The sequence below is a fragment of the Dromaius novaehollandiae genome, chromosome 2 (assembly GCF_036370855.1).
Source record: "Dromaius novaehollandiae isolate bDroNov1 chromosome 2, bDroNov1.hap1, whole genome shotgun sequence".
NCBI classification, from domain to species: Eukaryota; Metazoa; Chordata; class Aves; order Casuariiformes; family Dromaiidae; genus Dromaius; species Dromaius novaehollandiae.
In genome coordinates, this window is record NC_088099.1 from 83,874,985 (window position 1) to 83,891,773 (window position 16,789).

At 35.1% G+C, this 16,789-nt stretch overlaps 1 protein-coding gene across 1 annotated transcript in view; it reads right to left on the reverse strand.

The window, feature by feature from the left end:
* Positions 1-781: 781 nt before the first annotated feature.
* MARCHF11 (membrane associated ring-CH-type finger 11) overlaps positions 782-16,789 on the reverse strand; it is a 29,651-nt gene continuing 13,643 nt past the window's right edge. The window contains exons 3-4 of the mRNA XM_026121848.2: positions 8,626-8,818; positions 782-1,531 (exon numbers count right to left, since the gene is read on the reverse strand). Coding sequence (XP_025977633.1) covers positions 1,209-1,531; positions 8,626-8,818 — 516 coding nt within the window. The 3' untranslated portion in view covers positions 782-1,208. The remainder of the gene's footprint in view (positions 1,532-8,625; positions 8,819-16,789) is intronic.

Consider the following 16,789-nt stretch of genomic DNA (forward strand, 5'->3'; position numbering starts at 1 on the left):
GTTGATTCCTGAAAGGAAATTTTCTATCTGCAGTGCTTCGGTTACTGCACAATGTATGTCTACAAATATTCAATCATTTGTTATAACTTATTTTGAAAGAGAAAAATGCACAACTGTTGTAAATTAGTGAGGGCCATCAGAGTCAGCCTTAGTTTTTCATCTTGATTTGCAACAGGCTAAATTATTCATTTGGAAATTATTTCCAGTTCTCTCTGATTAAATGATATTGGAATTTCTGCCATGAGATGAAAACAGAGAAGCAAACTTCACAGCACTGATTAGTTATCATGATAAAGATGAATATTGCCTCATTTTTATATCCTGATTTGTTCCCTGACAAAATTAAGACACTGCATTAAGTCTACTTCAGTTTCAATTAGGATTCATTATTATTCCAGAAGTTGTAATATACATTTCCTCTTTATTTTAAACAATATGAGTGGGTAATGCCCTGTAGTCAGATGCTATTGGAAGTTCACAGGCTGCTGAAAACAGCACCACTGCTTGGAAGGCAATGTTATTTCTGTGAGCAGGCACAGCCCCAGCAGTCTGCAGCAGTCTCTATCCCTGTCTGTGTGATACTTGCATCTGACATCCTGCTCATCCATGTGGGAGAGCTGAAAGAAGAGTTGGCATCTTCCCTCATGTTTTGTAGAGCACCTGTTGGGCTTCCCTGCTTAAATGTAAGGAACACTATATCCCTTACTTATTTTCATAAATCTGAACTGAGCTACAAACAACAACAACAACGACAACAAAAGATACAGGAAAGAAACAATACTTAACTTGTGCTAGCATTTTTTTTTCTTTTTGAAAGAAGATTGTTGAGTTTAATCCTCCTGTCAGTTGGAAAATAACAGTAGTGGGTTAAAGCCAGAGTTTAAGAAAATACATTTAAATATATTTTTACTTAAAAATGAGTTTTCTCATCATTCAAAGACCTAAGAGTTAAATTATATCATACACACCTGAGGTACAAATTGACAAAAAGATCTAATAAACCAGACTATATAAAAATCAAGAGATCTTTTTTTCAGAAAAATGTATTTGTGATTTAGCTGATCATATAAAAAACATTAAATTTTTTAAAAATGTGTATATATATTTTTCAAGTGTTAATGGTTTCACCATTCATTACAACTACATTCCAATGTCCTTAAACATCAGGGCACATTATCCTTATCTGTGTAGCACAGTGAACATAATCTTTACACTGAGGTCACTCTCATCACTACTTCCCCAGAGCTGTTATCCTCTGATGAATCTTCCTGAGGTCTCATGCGGTTGAACAGATGTAACAATACATAGCCACACTGAAATCTTGGTGAGGTCAACTGTGTTGGATGAACTAAATTTCTGTTTCTAAAAGCAGTCAGCGGTAACCACAATGTCCTTCCTGCTGAGGATTCTCCTCGATTACTCTCCTCAATGTCTGTAGCTTTATCGTAATTTAACACATCCCAGTGCAGATTGACAGCCCTCCAGCGCTTAAACACTCGATAAACAGATGCACCTTCATGTACTATCAGTCCTGAAATTAAGAAGATAATCATTAGTTTTTACAAAATGTCACTGGATATCATTTTGACAGCAAATAAGATGTAACTTCATAATGCCACATGCTGTCAGATTAAGCAGAGCTCATTAAATTATTAGCAACTGATAATTCCAATAAATTATTCATATGCAATATGAACCACTATTCATATATTTAAGATTAGGAGGAAAAGCATGCAGGCATTTAGTGTACATGTATATTTATAATAATTTTAAACCTTTCCCTCATATAGTTAATCAAAATCCAAAATTTACAGAAAATTCCCAGCCCTCATAACTAACAATAACATCCTTTTGAATGCAAACTCAACATATATGCCAATACTGGCATTACCTGAGTGTGCCTAATTGAATAAAGTATGTGGGTTTAAGTAAACCAATATAAGTCAATTTTGCCAGTAGATTTGTAAACTGACTGTTTATGCTATTGTGAACCTTGTTTGCATTAAATACAGCTTAAATACTGTTTTGTATTGTTTTGTAGTTTTGTAGACTTGTAGTGGTTTAACGAGATCTTTAAGTAAGTTGAGATCTTCTATAAGGGACAAGATGGTCTTAAATTGATTTAAGAATGTTTTGTAGCATGTTTTGTACAAATCCTTATAAACAAATTTTACTGTTTTCATATTTTTGTTCAGTTTGGGATCATAGAAGATTTATGACAACTTGAAACATCTGTAAGAAGAATATCTTCCCTTTCTTGGTTCAGTAGAGCAAGAAGAAAGAGATAAATGTCATTATTAACTATGATAAGGATGGCAAGGATGATAGGCCTTATTCTTTCTCTTTGAAATTCAGTAGGCAAAAAATTGAGAAAATCTTTTAAAATGTCCTTCAAGCAAAATATAGATTATCTGGAGTCCTGACTAGACCAATCTGCTTCCATCTAGCTAATATTTATGTTTACTGTAACTGTGCAAGCAATTCTGTTAACTTAAATGAAATTCATCATTTTTCATATGTATGTGTGTGTATATATATATTTATGTATATAAATATGCACATATACATGCATACTTTCATGTATAAGTATTTCAAATATGGATTTATTGAGGAGTCTCAGGAAACTTCAGCCTTCTTATTAGGTTTTTCTTCTCAAAAAGCCTGGCAATTTGTATGTTTCTGAGCAACATCACATGTTCTCTCTGATTTCCTGCTTTGGGAGGAGAGTAGCCTGCCTAGCCAAACACATTTATAAACTACTTGTCCAGTATGTTTCTTACCCAAAACGTACCTATATATTTCAAAAATCTATATTAAAATCTATGATGTCATAGGCTATAAGTCTTTATGCTAAGGGCCTGTATAAAATCTCTTCCTAAAGAATGAATTTATGATTTAAGGGTCTGAGGTCTCTTAGTGGAGTTAACTGATACCAGAAATGAGGCATTAGAAGAAAGATGACATAAGTAGAAATGATGGTAAAACATTTATATGAATGGCAAGCTTCAGATTCAAGTGCAATGATTTTCCAGATGGGAATGCCTATTCTAATCCATTTTTAAAGGTCATTACATTTAAAGATGGAGAAACACAAAGATTGCTTTCAGAAGGGCATGATAGCAAACGTTGCAACTGTAAGCCTTTTAAGTTGCCTAGAATTATTGAAACATCCGATGCAGTAAAATTAAGACAAAATAAACTTAATGAAATGTTAGATATTGTAAATTTGTTTTGTAGAAACATAGCATTTTAGTGGAAATTTTTCTTGATTGCAAGATTTCTAACTCCATCTTTTCAGATATACATAAAGCAACCTATTCTAAATATTTAGCAGCCATGTTAATACATAAACACACCATCAGACTGTCTGTATCATCTCAGAAAGGATTAATCTACAAACCAAGTCATGTTTTTATTACTGTGACTAAGATCACTTTTTTTTCCTGTTAGATTTTCTGTGGAATGGTAGAGGGGTAACAGCATACCTGTGCATTCCCTCTTTCTGTCACTGGATCATAGTACTGTCTGGTCCCATTTCCCTCAAGACTGTGATGAAGCAAAACTGAGAGAACCCATTTTCCCCAGTGTAAAGATTTCTGATACCTGCCTGCTCTGCGTTGCAACCTGAACATGCAACATATTTTGAAATAGAGAAGGAAGCAGTCAATAAAGGATCATTTGGGTATGTAAAGTACATTGAAACTGTCAAATAAACCCAAAATTATGAAAGAAAAAAAATCATAGGACTGTTTTTTTAAGCACTTCTTTTTTTCTGTTTTTTTGAGCTTTCAAAATTTACTGAAATTATGTTTTCTCAATGGCAAGGAAGAGAAGATTTTTCTTTAAAATGGAAGACGTTATTCACATATACTCAAAAGGAGCTAAGGAACAAAGGATCAAATATTGCAAGGCTTGAAATAAATTTGTCAGATTGGGCAATGCTTAATGAGAGAAAGAGTTCATTTCCCATCTGGTAAAACTACAGATTCAAAAAGACCTATATAGAAGAGGCAAAAGAATTCCAATAGATCTTTGATCTCTTTTGAAAGGTATTTTCAAGCAGAGAAATAATAGTGTTTTGTTCCAAGTATTATGGTTTCAACAGCACAGAGAACATACCTGCACAATCCTAGGCTTGGGGAAAAAGTATGGGTCAGCAGAATATCTTGTTTGAACCAGATGACCCCAAGAGAAAGTGTTAGAATTTGGTAGTTAGCTGTTCTGATGTTCTGTCCAGTTAACATCTACTAGGAACATAGTTTTGGGCTGATGGACCCGTCAAAATGTCCTAAGGCTCTGAGAAGGCTTTGTCTTCAGGATTTGTTTCCAAGATGTAGGGAGTATAGCAGGATCCAGAAAATAGCGTTTTGGGGGGGATCATAATTATTTTTCTTTTATTGCAAAGTACTATGAGATTCTTTCTTTGGCACTGTCCAAAGGGGTTCTTGTTCTAAGTCACGAGGATACTTGAAATTTTTCATACTGAATGTCTTTACATAAAGGTAACTCCTCCTATTTCAGATGTGGCATTAGACTCCAATATTGTCTTACCACACTGTTCTAACTTACAGTCATTTAGGAATGGTTCTTCCAGAAGCAGACATTATTAGAATTTCTTGCAGGTCCAGAATTTAGAAGAAATCTGTGGCCTTTAAAAAGCCTTGGAGACATCACAAACTATTACTGGGGAATAAAAGACACTTTTCTGAAACAGCCTTTATCACTGGACAGAAATGCCATCTCTTAATCCTATTCTATATCTCGGTCCACAAAGACAAAAAAGATTCAGGAAACTGATGAAAGCATTGAAGTGAAACTTATCCACTCTAAAAAGAGCAATATAACTTTTTCTAAACTATTTAGAATTAGATAGAACATGAAAGAAGGCTTTCTGAATAGAGAAGTACTAAGCGCAGTTAGATGGGTTAGTCATAAATTCAGCTTGTACAATTTTACAACTTGCAAAATTTTGCTAGGCATCAAATTCCCTGGGGAGCAGGGAGAGATGCTTTAACAGAGCTTTATCCACACCCCACATTGGCTCCCGTCTCTTACTCCCTTGCCATAGTACTGGCACCACTCACATTTTCAGTACAATGTTAGTTGCTTTTCAGGCTCTAGGGAAGTTGCACAATTGTTCTGGGATTGCAATTGGGCTGTTACTATTTGCAAGGGGGGTTGTCCACCTTGGAACCTTTTATGACTAAAGTTATGATTACTTTCCAATGCAAATATGTAAAATAATATGACTTCAGTGTTACGAGAAATAGTTGTTAGGCCTACAAAACAGAATAGCAAAGACTTAGCGTACTGTCCTTCAGTGTCCAAATAAGGGGTTTAGATCATTCATTCCTTTCGTATTAACTCATGAACTCACTGCCTTTGGTAATCCCAACATGGATGTTCTGATCCTACCACTACCACTGCATATAGCTCAGGATTTGTAACAGGTAGTCTACTTGATTAAATGGTCAAGGTTTGCCTTAGGAGAAATTCTACCACCAATAATATTTGAAGAGAAGAGCTTTATGTCCAGCTTGGGTGAACAAATATACAAGCTAGAGAGAGACTTGTTGGGTTAATCCTACTAAGTAAAAAAGACAATCCTGTTAGGAAGAAATTAGAATTCTGGATGAATTTAGAGTAGAATGAGGAAAACAATTGATACAAATAAAATAGGTATGCTGGAATGGAATACTGGTGATCTGTAATTTCTGAGATATTTCTTTTGGTAAAACAAAAAGCAAAACCAGGAATTAAAGTATATGTTACACATAATTTACTTCATAAGGAAGTGGGTGGTATATTACCTATGGAATATAACCATCTATTACCTATAGAATGTAAATCAGCCATTGGAAAAATAGAAATTAACATGTGCAAGGTTTCAAAGAGATAATATAAATATGTCATTAACAGTGAGCAACCTGCTTTTAAAAATGTCCACAACAAAATACTTCAAGAAGCACAGATTTTTACACTTCACAAATAGCCAAAATACGTATATTGTTTGTGCAAAGCTATAGGTAGGCATAACTGAAGGCAGCTGGAATACTTGGTCATACCACCAATAACTCAAGCACTTGTCTTGAAATGTATGTTGCTAAAGCAAATCCTTACATCTGCATAAATTTTCACTGAAATAAACCAAGATTCTAGTAGTAGCGTAGGTATTAATTCATTGCAAATCCTTTGTAAGACTAAGATCTAACTGACAGAGAATGTCATGGATGACTTTCTACAAAGGGAGGAAATGATAGCAGAGGAAATATTGAATGGGAACTATGGCTGGCTGTAAGCATTACAAGCTGCATGATATAAGAGATTAGATATAATATGCAATGATCAAATCATATGTTAATGCCTTCAGAAAGTCATTAGCATAATGGACAGTGTTGTGCTTTTTAAATCATTCCAGAATAAATATTACATCCATCTATTAGGGAACTTTATTCAAATGCTTTCTCAGTCTAAAAGCCCTCACTTTATGATGAAAATAAAATATAAAATTGAATAAAATTGAATATATTAATAAATATTCTCAAAAGTTACAAGATTTCTTATTCTTACAGGCTTACAGAATGCAAAAGATTACTTTAAAATATATGCAGATTGAGTGGGCTGAATGAATCTGAATCAGCAGAATTCTACACAGTTACCAAGCTGCCTTTGCACAGCTTTCTGAATTTCTGGGTTTAGTTTTGTAAATTGTTAAGTCACACCTGCACTAAACTTTATAATCACAAACAGTGTCAAAATATATGTAATCATAGTCAGTTTCAGGAAAAGTAACATAAAAAAACAGATTTATTGTTTATGATATGACTGTAAAATATGCATTTATGGAATTACAGACAGGTCAGTTTATCAGGTGGGCGAATATAGTTGTACCTCCACTTTGCTGCTGTTTGGTGCCAGTCAGGCTATAAGCTTCATGGCTATGTGAGATACATGTTAGCTCAGTAGCTTCCAGTCCAGAAGGGGCTTGACCCTGGCTGGCTTGGAAGGCAGGCACATGGCTGCACGTACCAATCTATTGAAGCTATGCGTTAATATAGTTTACTTTTGTAGATGAATTCACTAATTTTCACTTGTTCATCTACAGGCAGTCTCAATCAATTTTGAGATTAATTTGATTAAGCTGTTTTAACAAACACATGGAAACAAATTAAAATAGTTTGAAATAACTGGTTACTCCAACTGGTTAATCCAAAATAAAGGAAAATTTTGAAAATTGTTATCTATGCCACAACTGGAATTCCATATAAATGAAAAATTTAATATGCCTGAAGCAAAACACTTTTGCCTCCATTTAGAGGTTGTTTTTTTTTAACAAAAGGAGAAACATCAGAAATTAAGTGCTAAGCAGGAACAAGTGGTATTCAAAAATCAGCACCTAAGAGAACATGCAGCTGACCCCCCTTTTTTTTTTATTTAAAACCCAAGTACTTGTCCAGAGTGATGGAGACCTAGGTTCAGTTCATTTTTACGTCTAAGAAGATTTAGTTTCACAGAAGAAAGCCTGTGCTGTAAAATATTCCAGAACAGGCTCCTCTTATAGAAATAATAAAATAAATAGAACCCATGATCCAGCTGAAATATAAATAAATGCTCTGACTGTAATGGAATGGTGTCAATAAAAGATGATATGACTTTGTGGTTTGAGCAAAATCCTGGATATTAAGAATCACTCTGTTTCTTTGCACCTTATTGAGCAGAATTCAGAACTGTTTTTCAGAACTGCCATATATGAGATTGGGATAACATCAACATTTATCACCCAGAAATCTCAAACATGATATGGTAGTTGACCTCTGGGTTTTCTTGGAACTGCATTTCTAAGAATATGGTTTAATGTTGTTTATTCCAAGTTATTAAATTCTCTCTACAATTAATTGCAGCTATTCTTACATTCAATCAGAACTGGTTTACTAATTAATAAAAAGATTTCTATTTAAATATTTCTGGATCCATATATTTTCAGATAGTTCAAAATTGGTCAAAATAGCTTTGCAATAAATTGCATTTTCCTTTCTAAGATTGCAGCTAAAGTTAAATAATTTGAGACTTTTTGATAGTATAGTAAGTTATCATACTTAGCACTAGTGTTTCATATGTGTTTATGATGGACAAAGAACTCATGCCAGACTTCTTTATTCTTCTCTGTTACTAGCACAGTGATCTGTATAAGTCTGTACATCTTAATTTGGGAAATATAGTTTGATTACATCCTCAAGGGCTTCTTCTATGCTTGATAATGGTACAATCTAATGCAAAGTAGCATTGGGGGAGATCTGAGAGCACGTAATTTTACTAGTTCTTTTAATAAAGTCTTTGTTATTTTCACCTGTTTAACTTCTTGAACTTCGTTAGCCATCTATACTTTCAAGTAATCTAAACTAATTCTGTTCTCACCACTAACATCTTGTGGGGAAGATTTGATTAATCTGAGTAAAGTCTCTTTGGTTCTTTTCTCTTTGCAGTATTTGTAACACTCTAAAAAACAGTATTTGTCAAAGGTATCAGCTGAGAGTAAATCTGCAAAGAATTGGAGTGACCAATTAGAAAAATAGATAATCATAGTCTTAAACCACGGTCTGTGCTGTTTAACATTTTTGAGCTTACCTATGCATACTAGATCCATAAAACCATACATTCCATAGCAGATTTGAAAAAGGATGTCCTTTCTTTGCCATACTGCATAGGGGCTGAAGGCTGACCATAGAAGCCAAGTCACACTTGCTACTAAGAACAGAGATCCTAGGATTACAGCAACCATCTGCACTTTCTCAACCAGTGTTATAGTAATGCTTTGCCACTAAAAGAGAAACAAAGTTGTATAAGATAAACAAGTTATTTTCTGTGATTGTACATTCAACCCCACTTTTTTCCTGAAATCAAAAATTATTTTAATATTTGTACATATCTTCATAGATCTTTACTAGTATTCTTGATACTGAAATTTTACAAACTTTTTTTTAACTATTTCATTTTTATTTAAAGTGAAACTAATCATTGCTTCCCCAACCCCCCCAGGCATCACTGTCATCTCCATCTAGCTGCAAACTTCAGAAGAGTTCTCCTTATTTTTATTTTTGCTTTGAATGCAAAGGCAAAAATATATTTAGTCTCAGGAATGGAACTCAGCCTTTGACATTTGTATGATAATGGACACAGTAAAAACAATGTGGGGAAGACAATCTTAAGTAAACTTTATGTCAGTGTGACAAGTTGAAAGTGACACTTTCTTTCCCATCTCACCCCAAGGCTGAAGCCATTTTTTCACTTTTCTGCTGCTCATCAAAGAAGCTCCAGGCTATCTCCAGGCATACCAGGAGAGTTGCATGTCTCTGCATAAATCAGTGTTAACAGTCTACATACAGGCACGTGCGTCTTTGTATGGAAGCAACCTGAAGACTCCGGAGGAGGCCTGAACGTAGGAAGCATGCATGGTTCATTTCAGTGCACCTTAATTATGTCTGCTTTTCTGGGGAAAATGTCTTCTGTATGTGAGTGACTCAGATTTATGATATTACAAGGTTTAAATATAAAAGAATACACTTACTGAATTCTGTCAAGATAAGTATAGAAATAAAATTTCATTATAACAGAGAGTCACAAAAGCAAAACACAGCATAAGGAAAAAAGCATTCTAGATTACGCCTATCATGTGTAGTCTTTCCTGGCTGATTCACTGCCTAAATTGGTTTGGCACACTCCCTATTCTAGTCCCATAACCTACTCCAGCACTAGTATGATGTATGATTTTTAGACTGACATCTTTCCTGCTCCTAATTATGAACATGGCTGCCCCCTTCTGGGGTTGCTATGGGGAAGAAGTGGAGAAAATGCTACTGAACTGAGAACTCTATTACCTCTTTCTCATCTGGAAATACTTTTTCCTTTCTACCATTCCTGTAAAAAGACTTTCTTTTTTCTCCCAGCATTTGGGTACTCAGTACTGTACAATTATAGGTGATAGAATAATTCAGGTTGCAAGGGACTGCGGGACATCTCTAGTCCAACTTCCTGCTCCAAGTAGGGTCAGCCATGATATCAGGCCAGGTTGTTCAGGGCTTTATTCAGTCAGGTCTTGAAAACCTCCAAGGATAGAGACTGCACAACCTCTCTGGGCAACCTCCTTCCACTTCTTGACTGTCCTCATGATACAAAAGCTTTTCCTTATATCCAGTCTTTACCTCTCTTGTTTCAACTTTTGATGGTTGGCTCTCTCTCTCTCACCAGGCACCACTGTGAAGAGCCTGGCTGAGCAATGAAGTCCTCTCCCCTTCTTTTGTCTTTTAGCTTTTTTAATTAACTTTTCTACTGCTGCCTAATTTGGACATCTACTCCTGCTTGTCTTCTCTTTTTGCATCCTTCTGAAGATAACACGGCAAAAAGATAGTCGTATAACAATTTGTAAATTGTGTATTTTGAAATATCATCCTTTTATAGTTACTTATTAAACTCATACTATCCATTTCATTGAATTTAGGATGCTGGAATGGGGCAGTTCAAATTAAACAATACCTTTCTTACAGTGGAGCAACTACCAGTTCATTTGCTGGATTTATTTTTTATAAGATTAAGCGAGGTCAGTAACAAGCGATACATGATAGAAAACTCTGGGCTTCTCATGACTAAGATACTAATCATATACAGGACTTGAATGTCAGGACTGAAATCCATAGAACTCTCTCTAGATTCTATAGGGATAATGTATTCAAGAGCAAAATTATTTTTCATTTCTCAGCAGAAGCCACATAGTGTGAGTTGGCAGAAAACTGTCAAAATGGTATTGGTTATGTACCTTTTCCTGTCTTCCTTCGTTATCAATGTGAGACAGACCCACAATAAATTTGTTCAGAATGCCTGAAGTCAAAGTACATTTACATAAAGTAAAATTTAGTTTTATGCATTAACTGTCACAAAATATTAAACTGTCAAATTCATGGAAGAGGCTGGCAATAAACTTTAAAAACTACTATATACCTGAAATAAACAGCAAATCTTTCACAGTGCAATTTCAGCAATGTAGAAGTTCCTATTTCATAAACTCACTTTAGCTTATTTGGAATTCCTTTCTTTTTTTTAATTTAGATTATTCATAGTTATTCTTCAAAGATATCACTGAACAATAGAAGCAAAAGTAGTCCAAACATTTGGGATAACTAATGTAGCATAGTTGAATAACAAATGTACATAAAGTCCAAATACAAAGACTACCCTTTATTCTGGATTGTCTGACATGCCAATTTCTATTCCTATCTCCCACTTCCAAGCAGAATCAGCCACTCTGATGATCTTTCTCTATGAAAAGCCTCAAAAGGATCTCATGAGGGCTTCTGTCAGCTTTCCCCAAACTTTTTCTTTCTAAAAAAGCTTGACCTTGAAAAGTATGAAGAAACATAGATATGATCCTCACTTCTTCATAGCATCTTCTTAAGAGTGTATTCTATTTACTTTGCTGTTCTCCTGATCAGATGAAATAAGTGCCTATAAGGAATGCAAGTAACTGAGTCTCTCAACCTCAGCAAGCTCAGGAAGTCCAAAGATTCAGCATGTTAACATGCTATCAGCCAGGAAAGGGAAACACCACAATTACTGAGAGAATGCACAAGCCTTCCACAGATAGTGGATCCTACCTTCTTTGCTTTTAAAGACCAAAGAACAGATAAAAGTGTGCAAAGACCCCCAAAGGGGGGGGGGGGAGTTCAATGGTTTTCTCTGTTACTCTACTACTTTGTCGTTTGTGATATCTGCTGCCTTTCTTCTACAGAAGAAACTGCTCCCTCTTCCTCAGTATGAAGGTCAGCAATTACCAAATGATATTGATATCACAATTTACACATTTTAGGAAAGTATATTCCTATTCATGTAGTCTGTAAGTTAAACATTAATGAAATCCCACAGCATATATAGGAGGCAGGATTGTGTATATAAGATAGAAGGCATTCAAGAGGCCCAATGAGTTCTATGCAAAGCTGATAACTTGCCTTGTAGTGCCAGGAAGTCTGCCATAAAAACCCAACACCATAAAAATGATGTGTGGATGGAGTTAATTCCTCACTGTGATTGATATCAGGCCCTAAGATGTGATCAGTCTGGGGACCTTCTGGTTTCTGGATATGTCCCTTCTCAGTGCTAGTGGCAAGAAGATTGTGGATGTCCCTTATGGCTAGCTTACCTTAACCCATAGAGCTTCCTCTGTCCTCGCACAAAGAAATCCATTTTGGTTCAGAACCCTAGTCTGAGATTGCCTGTTGGGAAATAAATGCTTCACCCCTAACTCCATAATTTTTTTCCCACAACTTTTATTGAGTTCAAGTATGAATTGTAAAAGACAAACATGTTAAAATTAAGTGTGAGACAGGCATATTCTTCCCATAGTGAATAAGATATTCTATAGTTAGGAGAAAGGTGTAGTCCTTTACTTTTTACTTTACTTTTTACTTTTTACATAGAAAATACTGGCCATTAGGCAATGAGAGGAACTATGTAGGACTGTGTCCTCTGGTGGAATTCCATTTCACAAGACTCGTTAAGAGGAACCTGAGTTGTGCTCACATTGCCTTCTTTTCTCCAAAGTCTTATGCGTGGTGTAACTGATATGTGTGAGTATACGCAGAGACAAATACTTAGGAACAAAAGGCTTTTTTCTAAGACTAAAATTCTGTTTATATGATCAAAAGCTATTTAAGCATTATTTGATTTATTGTGACTATTTTCCTCATTGCATGCCCTGTTATATGTCATTGTAATCACTTCATTTTTTAATGTCAAATTAACTGCTTACCATAATTAAGTCACAAAAATAGTGTTAACAAAAGTATTCTAGTTAATGTTGAGAAACCGCATTTAGAATTTTACAGACTGAATTATTTAACATTCTGAATTGAATGGTCTCGTTATTAGTGTGTATCATATTAATTTAAATCCAATATTTCCATAAATACATTTCTCATTTTCTTCATATAACTTGCCACATAACTCTTAACTTGCTCATGTTTAGAAATTATAACTTCCTAATTTGTTTTTGTCATTTGCTAGTTATACATTCTTTAATCAGTAACAGTTCTTTTAGCTAAGTACTTTGCCAGTTTAGGAAAGGTCTATATAGCCTTTGTCAGTGTTGGCTTCTGTAAGGTACATGAACCTGAAAAATAAATATTGTAAGAAAGATTAACAACTTTGAAAAAATAGAAATTAAAAAATAAACTTCAAATATTTTGTATCTGGATAACTCTAATAATACCGTGACTAATTTTTCCAAGAGATTCATAAAGAAATATTTTCTCCTCTATATTTCTGTGAAATAGAATCCCATTTCATATTAATTCTTTCCTACCATATCCATAGTGGTACAATGTACTATGCAGTCCCTGTTGCCTCTGAAAAAAATGAATTTTTTTCCTTTAATATACAATGATGATGAAAATTTCCCTTGTAGATAGGGCCTTTATAAACAAAATAAGAGTTCAAGATTCTGATTTTAATGTAACATTCTGTTTTCTGTCCTTTGAAAATTTCCTACATTTTCCCTTTCACTGTCACTTCATTATGTTTGGTTCTATTAATCTTTTATTTATCATTGGTCTGCCTTTCATGAATCAGGTGGGAATCTGGTACATTAATGGCATACTGGAGTTCTATTACTGACTCCAGAACCATTGTTCCTCTTTTGTTCTAAGTACTCTGTCGAGAGGAATTTCTAATTTTTTTAAGCTGAGACTTCCAGAAATTGAAAGAAAGATAATGCATTGAAGGGCTAATTGCTAAAGAATAAAGTTAATACAGTTATAGCCACGTTCTTAATAACATAAAGATGGATATAATATTCAAAGACTTGTCATCTTTGAGATAAATCGATATTAACTTAGCTTTTTTTTTAATGATGCCTTGTAAAAGCCCATTGATTATTGTAAAATGTATGGCAGAAAAGTAATTTTAAAAGCATTGATTGAGACTGAAGTAGTACTCAGAATACACTGTGTTCATGATTCAACTGCGTCCTGTAGCTATTACCCTAAATTAAATGCAATATAGAACTGCGCTATTCAAACCGGCCTGGTCCAAGGCATTCTTTTGCCCTTCTAACTGAAGTCTCTGAAGATACTGATGTTCTCTGATGAATTCTGATGTAGCAGTTTTACATCCTTGTCCCAGCTATCTGCTCTGTCCCCTGCCAGAGGCTGCCATCACAGTAGCAAGCATAGCAAAAGGAAATGTGTGCATGCCTCAACTGTCCCGGTTTGTAACGCACCAAAATAGCTTAAACCAAAAAGCTGTTGGAGGTCACACCACTCTGTCCTCTCAGGAACACAGCTTATTATGGACATTGCTGAATGAAGACTCTCGGTCCCTCTAGTCATTCTGGAATGCATAGTTACATAAAAGTAAGCAATAATAGCTGGCAGGGGACTAACTTGATGGTGACCTATTATAATGTAGTATGATGAACCTGAAGATGTATCAGTTACAAAAAGTTTTTGTTAGATTGCTTTACTTACTTTGACTGCTAGATTAGATAGCTCTGGCAGGAAAAATAGTTCTTTAATAGTGTCATTTATTATGCATAATAGGATTTGCAATCTGTTTATGTATGAATAAAACTCTTAAAGAAACAAAAAAAGCCCAGTGATTTGCATCTGACAGATAAGCTTGTTCTTACCTTTTCTTGTTAATAGTCTAAATGACCAGATAATTAATTTTTCTAATGTCTTTTGCAAGACGCACACATAGAACATTCTATATGCACCATTTAATACACAGAAATCACACATATAGAATGTAACTTATTGACCAACCTGGAAAACGTTGGATAATAAATGTGTGTTCTTGAATATACGCACAAATATTTGAAATGCAGCTTTTAATTACAGGTTCCTATTTTTATGTCTTAATAGAATCAGTGTCACAAAAATTGCAGTCCACCTCTAATGCTTACCTGTTTTGATAAATTATAAAGACATATGGTGCCTGTAGTCATAGTGCACATGATCTTTTCTCTCTTTGTATCAGACAGATCGTGAATACGAATAGTTTGACTTGTATGTTACTTCTTAGCCTGCTTAGAAGGCAGTGCCAGTATTTACTTGGGACATCTAAAACTGTAAGGTTTACTGTGGACATATAGTCCATCTGTGCAGCATATGTGCAGTTGAGTTAATTGTTCCTGGAAATGTTGGCTCATTGCATGTACATGATTAACTAGAACTTACACATTTACAGTGGACACATCTCAGAATTCTGAGTGCCCCAAAGCTTCAGGAAGTCCTGAAAAAATGTATAAAATTTTCAAATTCTACTATATTACAAGTTGTCTGTGGAGGGGTGAACATCTGGAGAATCCTGGTGTATGGTAGTTTTGTTTATTCTGTTACGGTGATATAAAAAGCTGTAAAGCTGGCAGAACTAACCCTAGAGGAGTATCTCTGCTGTAATACCTGATGCAGCGTATAGTTGCCAAGAAAGGAAATTGTAAGACTGTTGTTGAACTCTGGCTACCCTAAGCTCTGGAACAGCCCCTGAATTTCTCTGATGTTGAGCTAAGTCGGCAGAGTTCTGAGGTAAGATCAAACGAAATGTTGAGTTCCAAAGAAGAGGGAATTTGTCTACTCCAGCTTATTCACGCCCAAAGTTCAGCTTAAGCAAAGCAGAGAACTGACTGGAACCACCACAGTTCTGTTTTTTTCTGGGACAACTCTTCTTTTTCAGTTTTCAGTGATCAGTCTGGCGGAGTATTAGGTAAATGCTGCCTATGTATGGGCTTTTCAGCTTCATGCTAGCCCTGGAGATGGAATTTTCTTTCTGCAGAGTCAGATGAAGAGGTGGACTTGAGTGGGTGCAGTGAACAAATGGAGGGGACAAAGACTCCTTGATCATCAGTAGGAACATCAATGAACTAGAGGACATAGAAGCAGCGTTTGGGGAAGGCAGAACTGCACGATATAAGCAAGCATGGTGAATTTAAGATGGGGGACTTCAAGTAGCTGAGTAGAGTGATTCATGTCTGGAGCCTCTAGGGGCAAAGTAGAAGAGAAAGATCTAGTGTTAGGACTAAAAACAGAATGGTGAATTGATAGAGATGGAATTGGCATAAGGATGAGGAGAAACCAAATGCTGTCCCAATCAGCTTAATTCATACTATAGTTCTTTCAAAAGTTTTGCCATATCCTCCACTCTCATTCACAAAAACTACTTAAAATTACATTTCTGGCATCTTTATTTTAATTTGATATTTTAAATATATATTTTGTGTCACTGTTTTGGACAGCAGTGCTTCACGATATGCAGGTGTGTAAAGATACAATCCTACAAAAAATTCAAGTCTATTGCTATACCTTAATTACACCAAATGAAATCTAACTGTAGTTTAAAAAAATACACTGGCCAAAAGAGAATGAGAAAAGTGTAAGTAGAATCTTGAGTCTTTCAGTGTTGGTACAGTGGCAGCCATTACAGTCATAAGTAATAAATTCCGTACTTGGCAGAGAAAACAAAATCTATGTTATACAGTCAGTAGAGAACATAAAGATATGTGAAAACGGTCGTCTCACAGTTGGAGAACTACTATTTTTAAAAGGACAGAAAAACACTCTCTTAGAGCCAATTAAGAAATGTAGATTATTATACCTGATTAAGTGGTTTCTATATACAGTGCCAAGTTTGTCTTAAGCACTCAGGGGTCCTAGACACAGTATCTTCATATGCCAAAGATTCCACAGTGAATGTTCAATGACAGTCATTTGTATGGCGTATGTGCAGTGAGCCCACTATTCAAGGTATT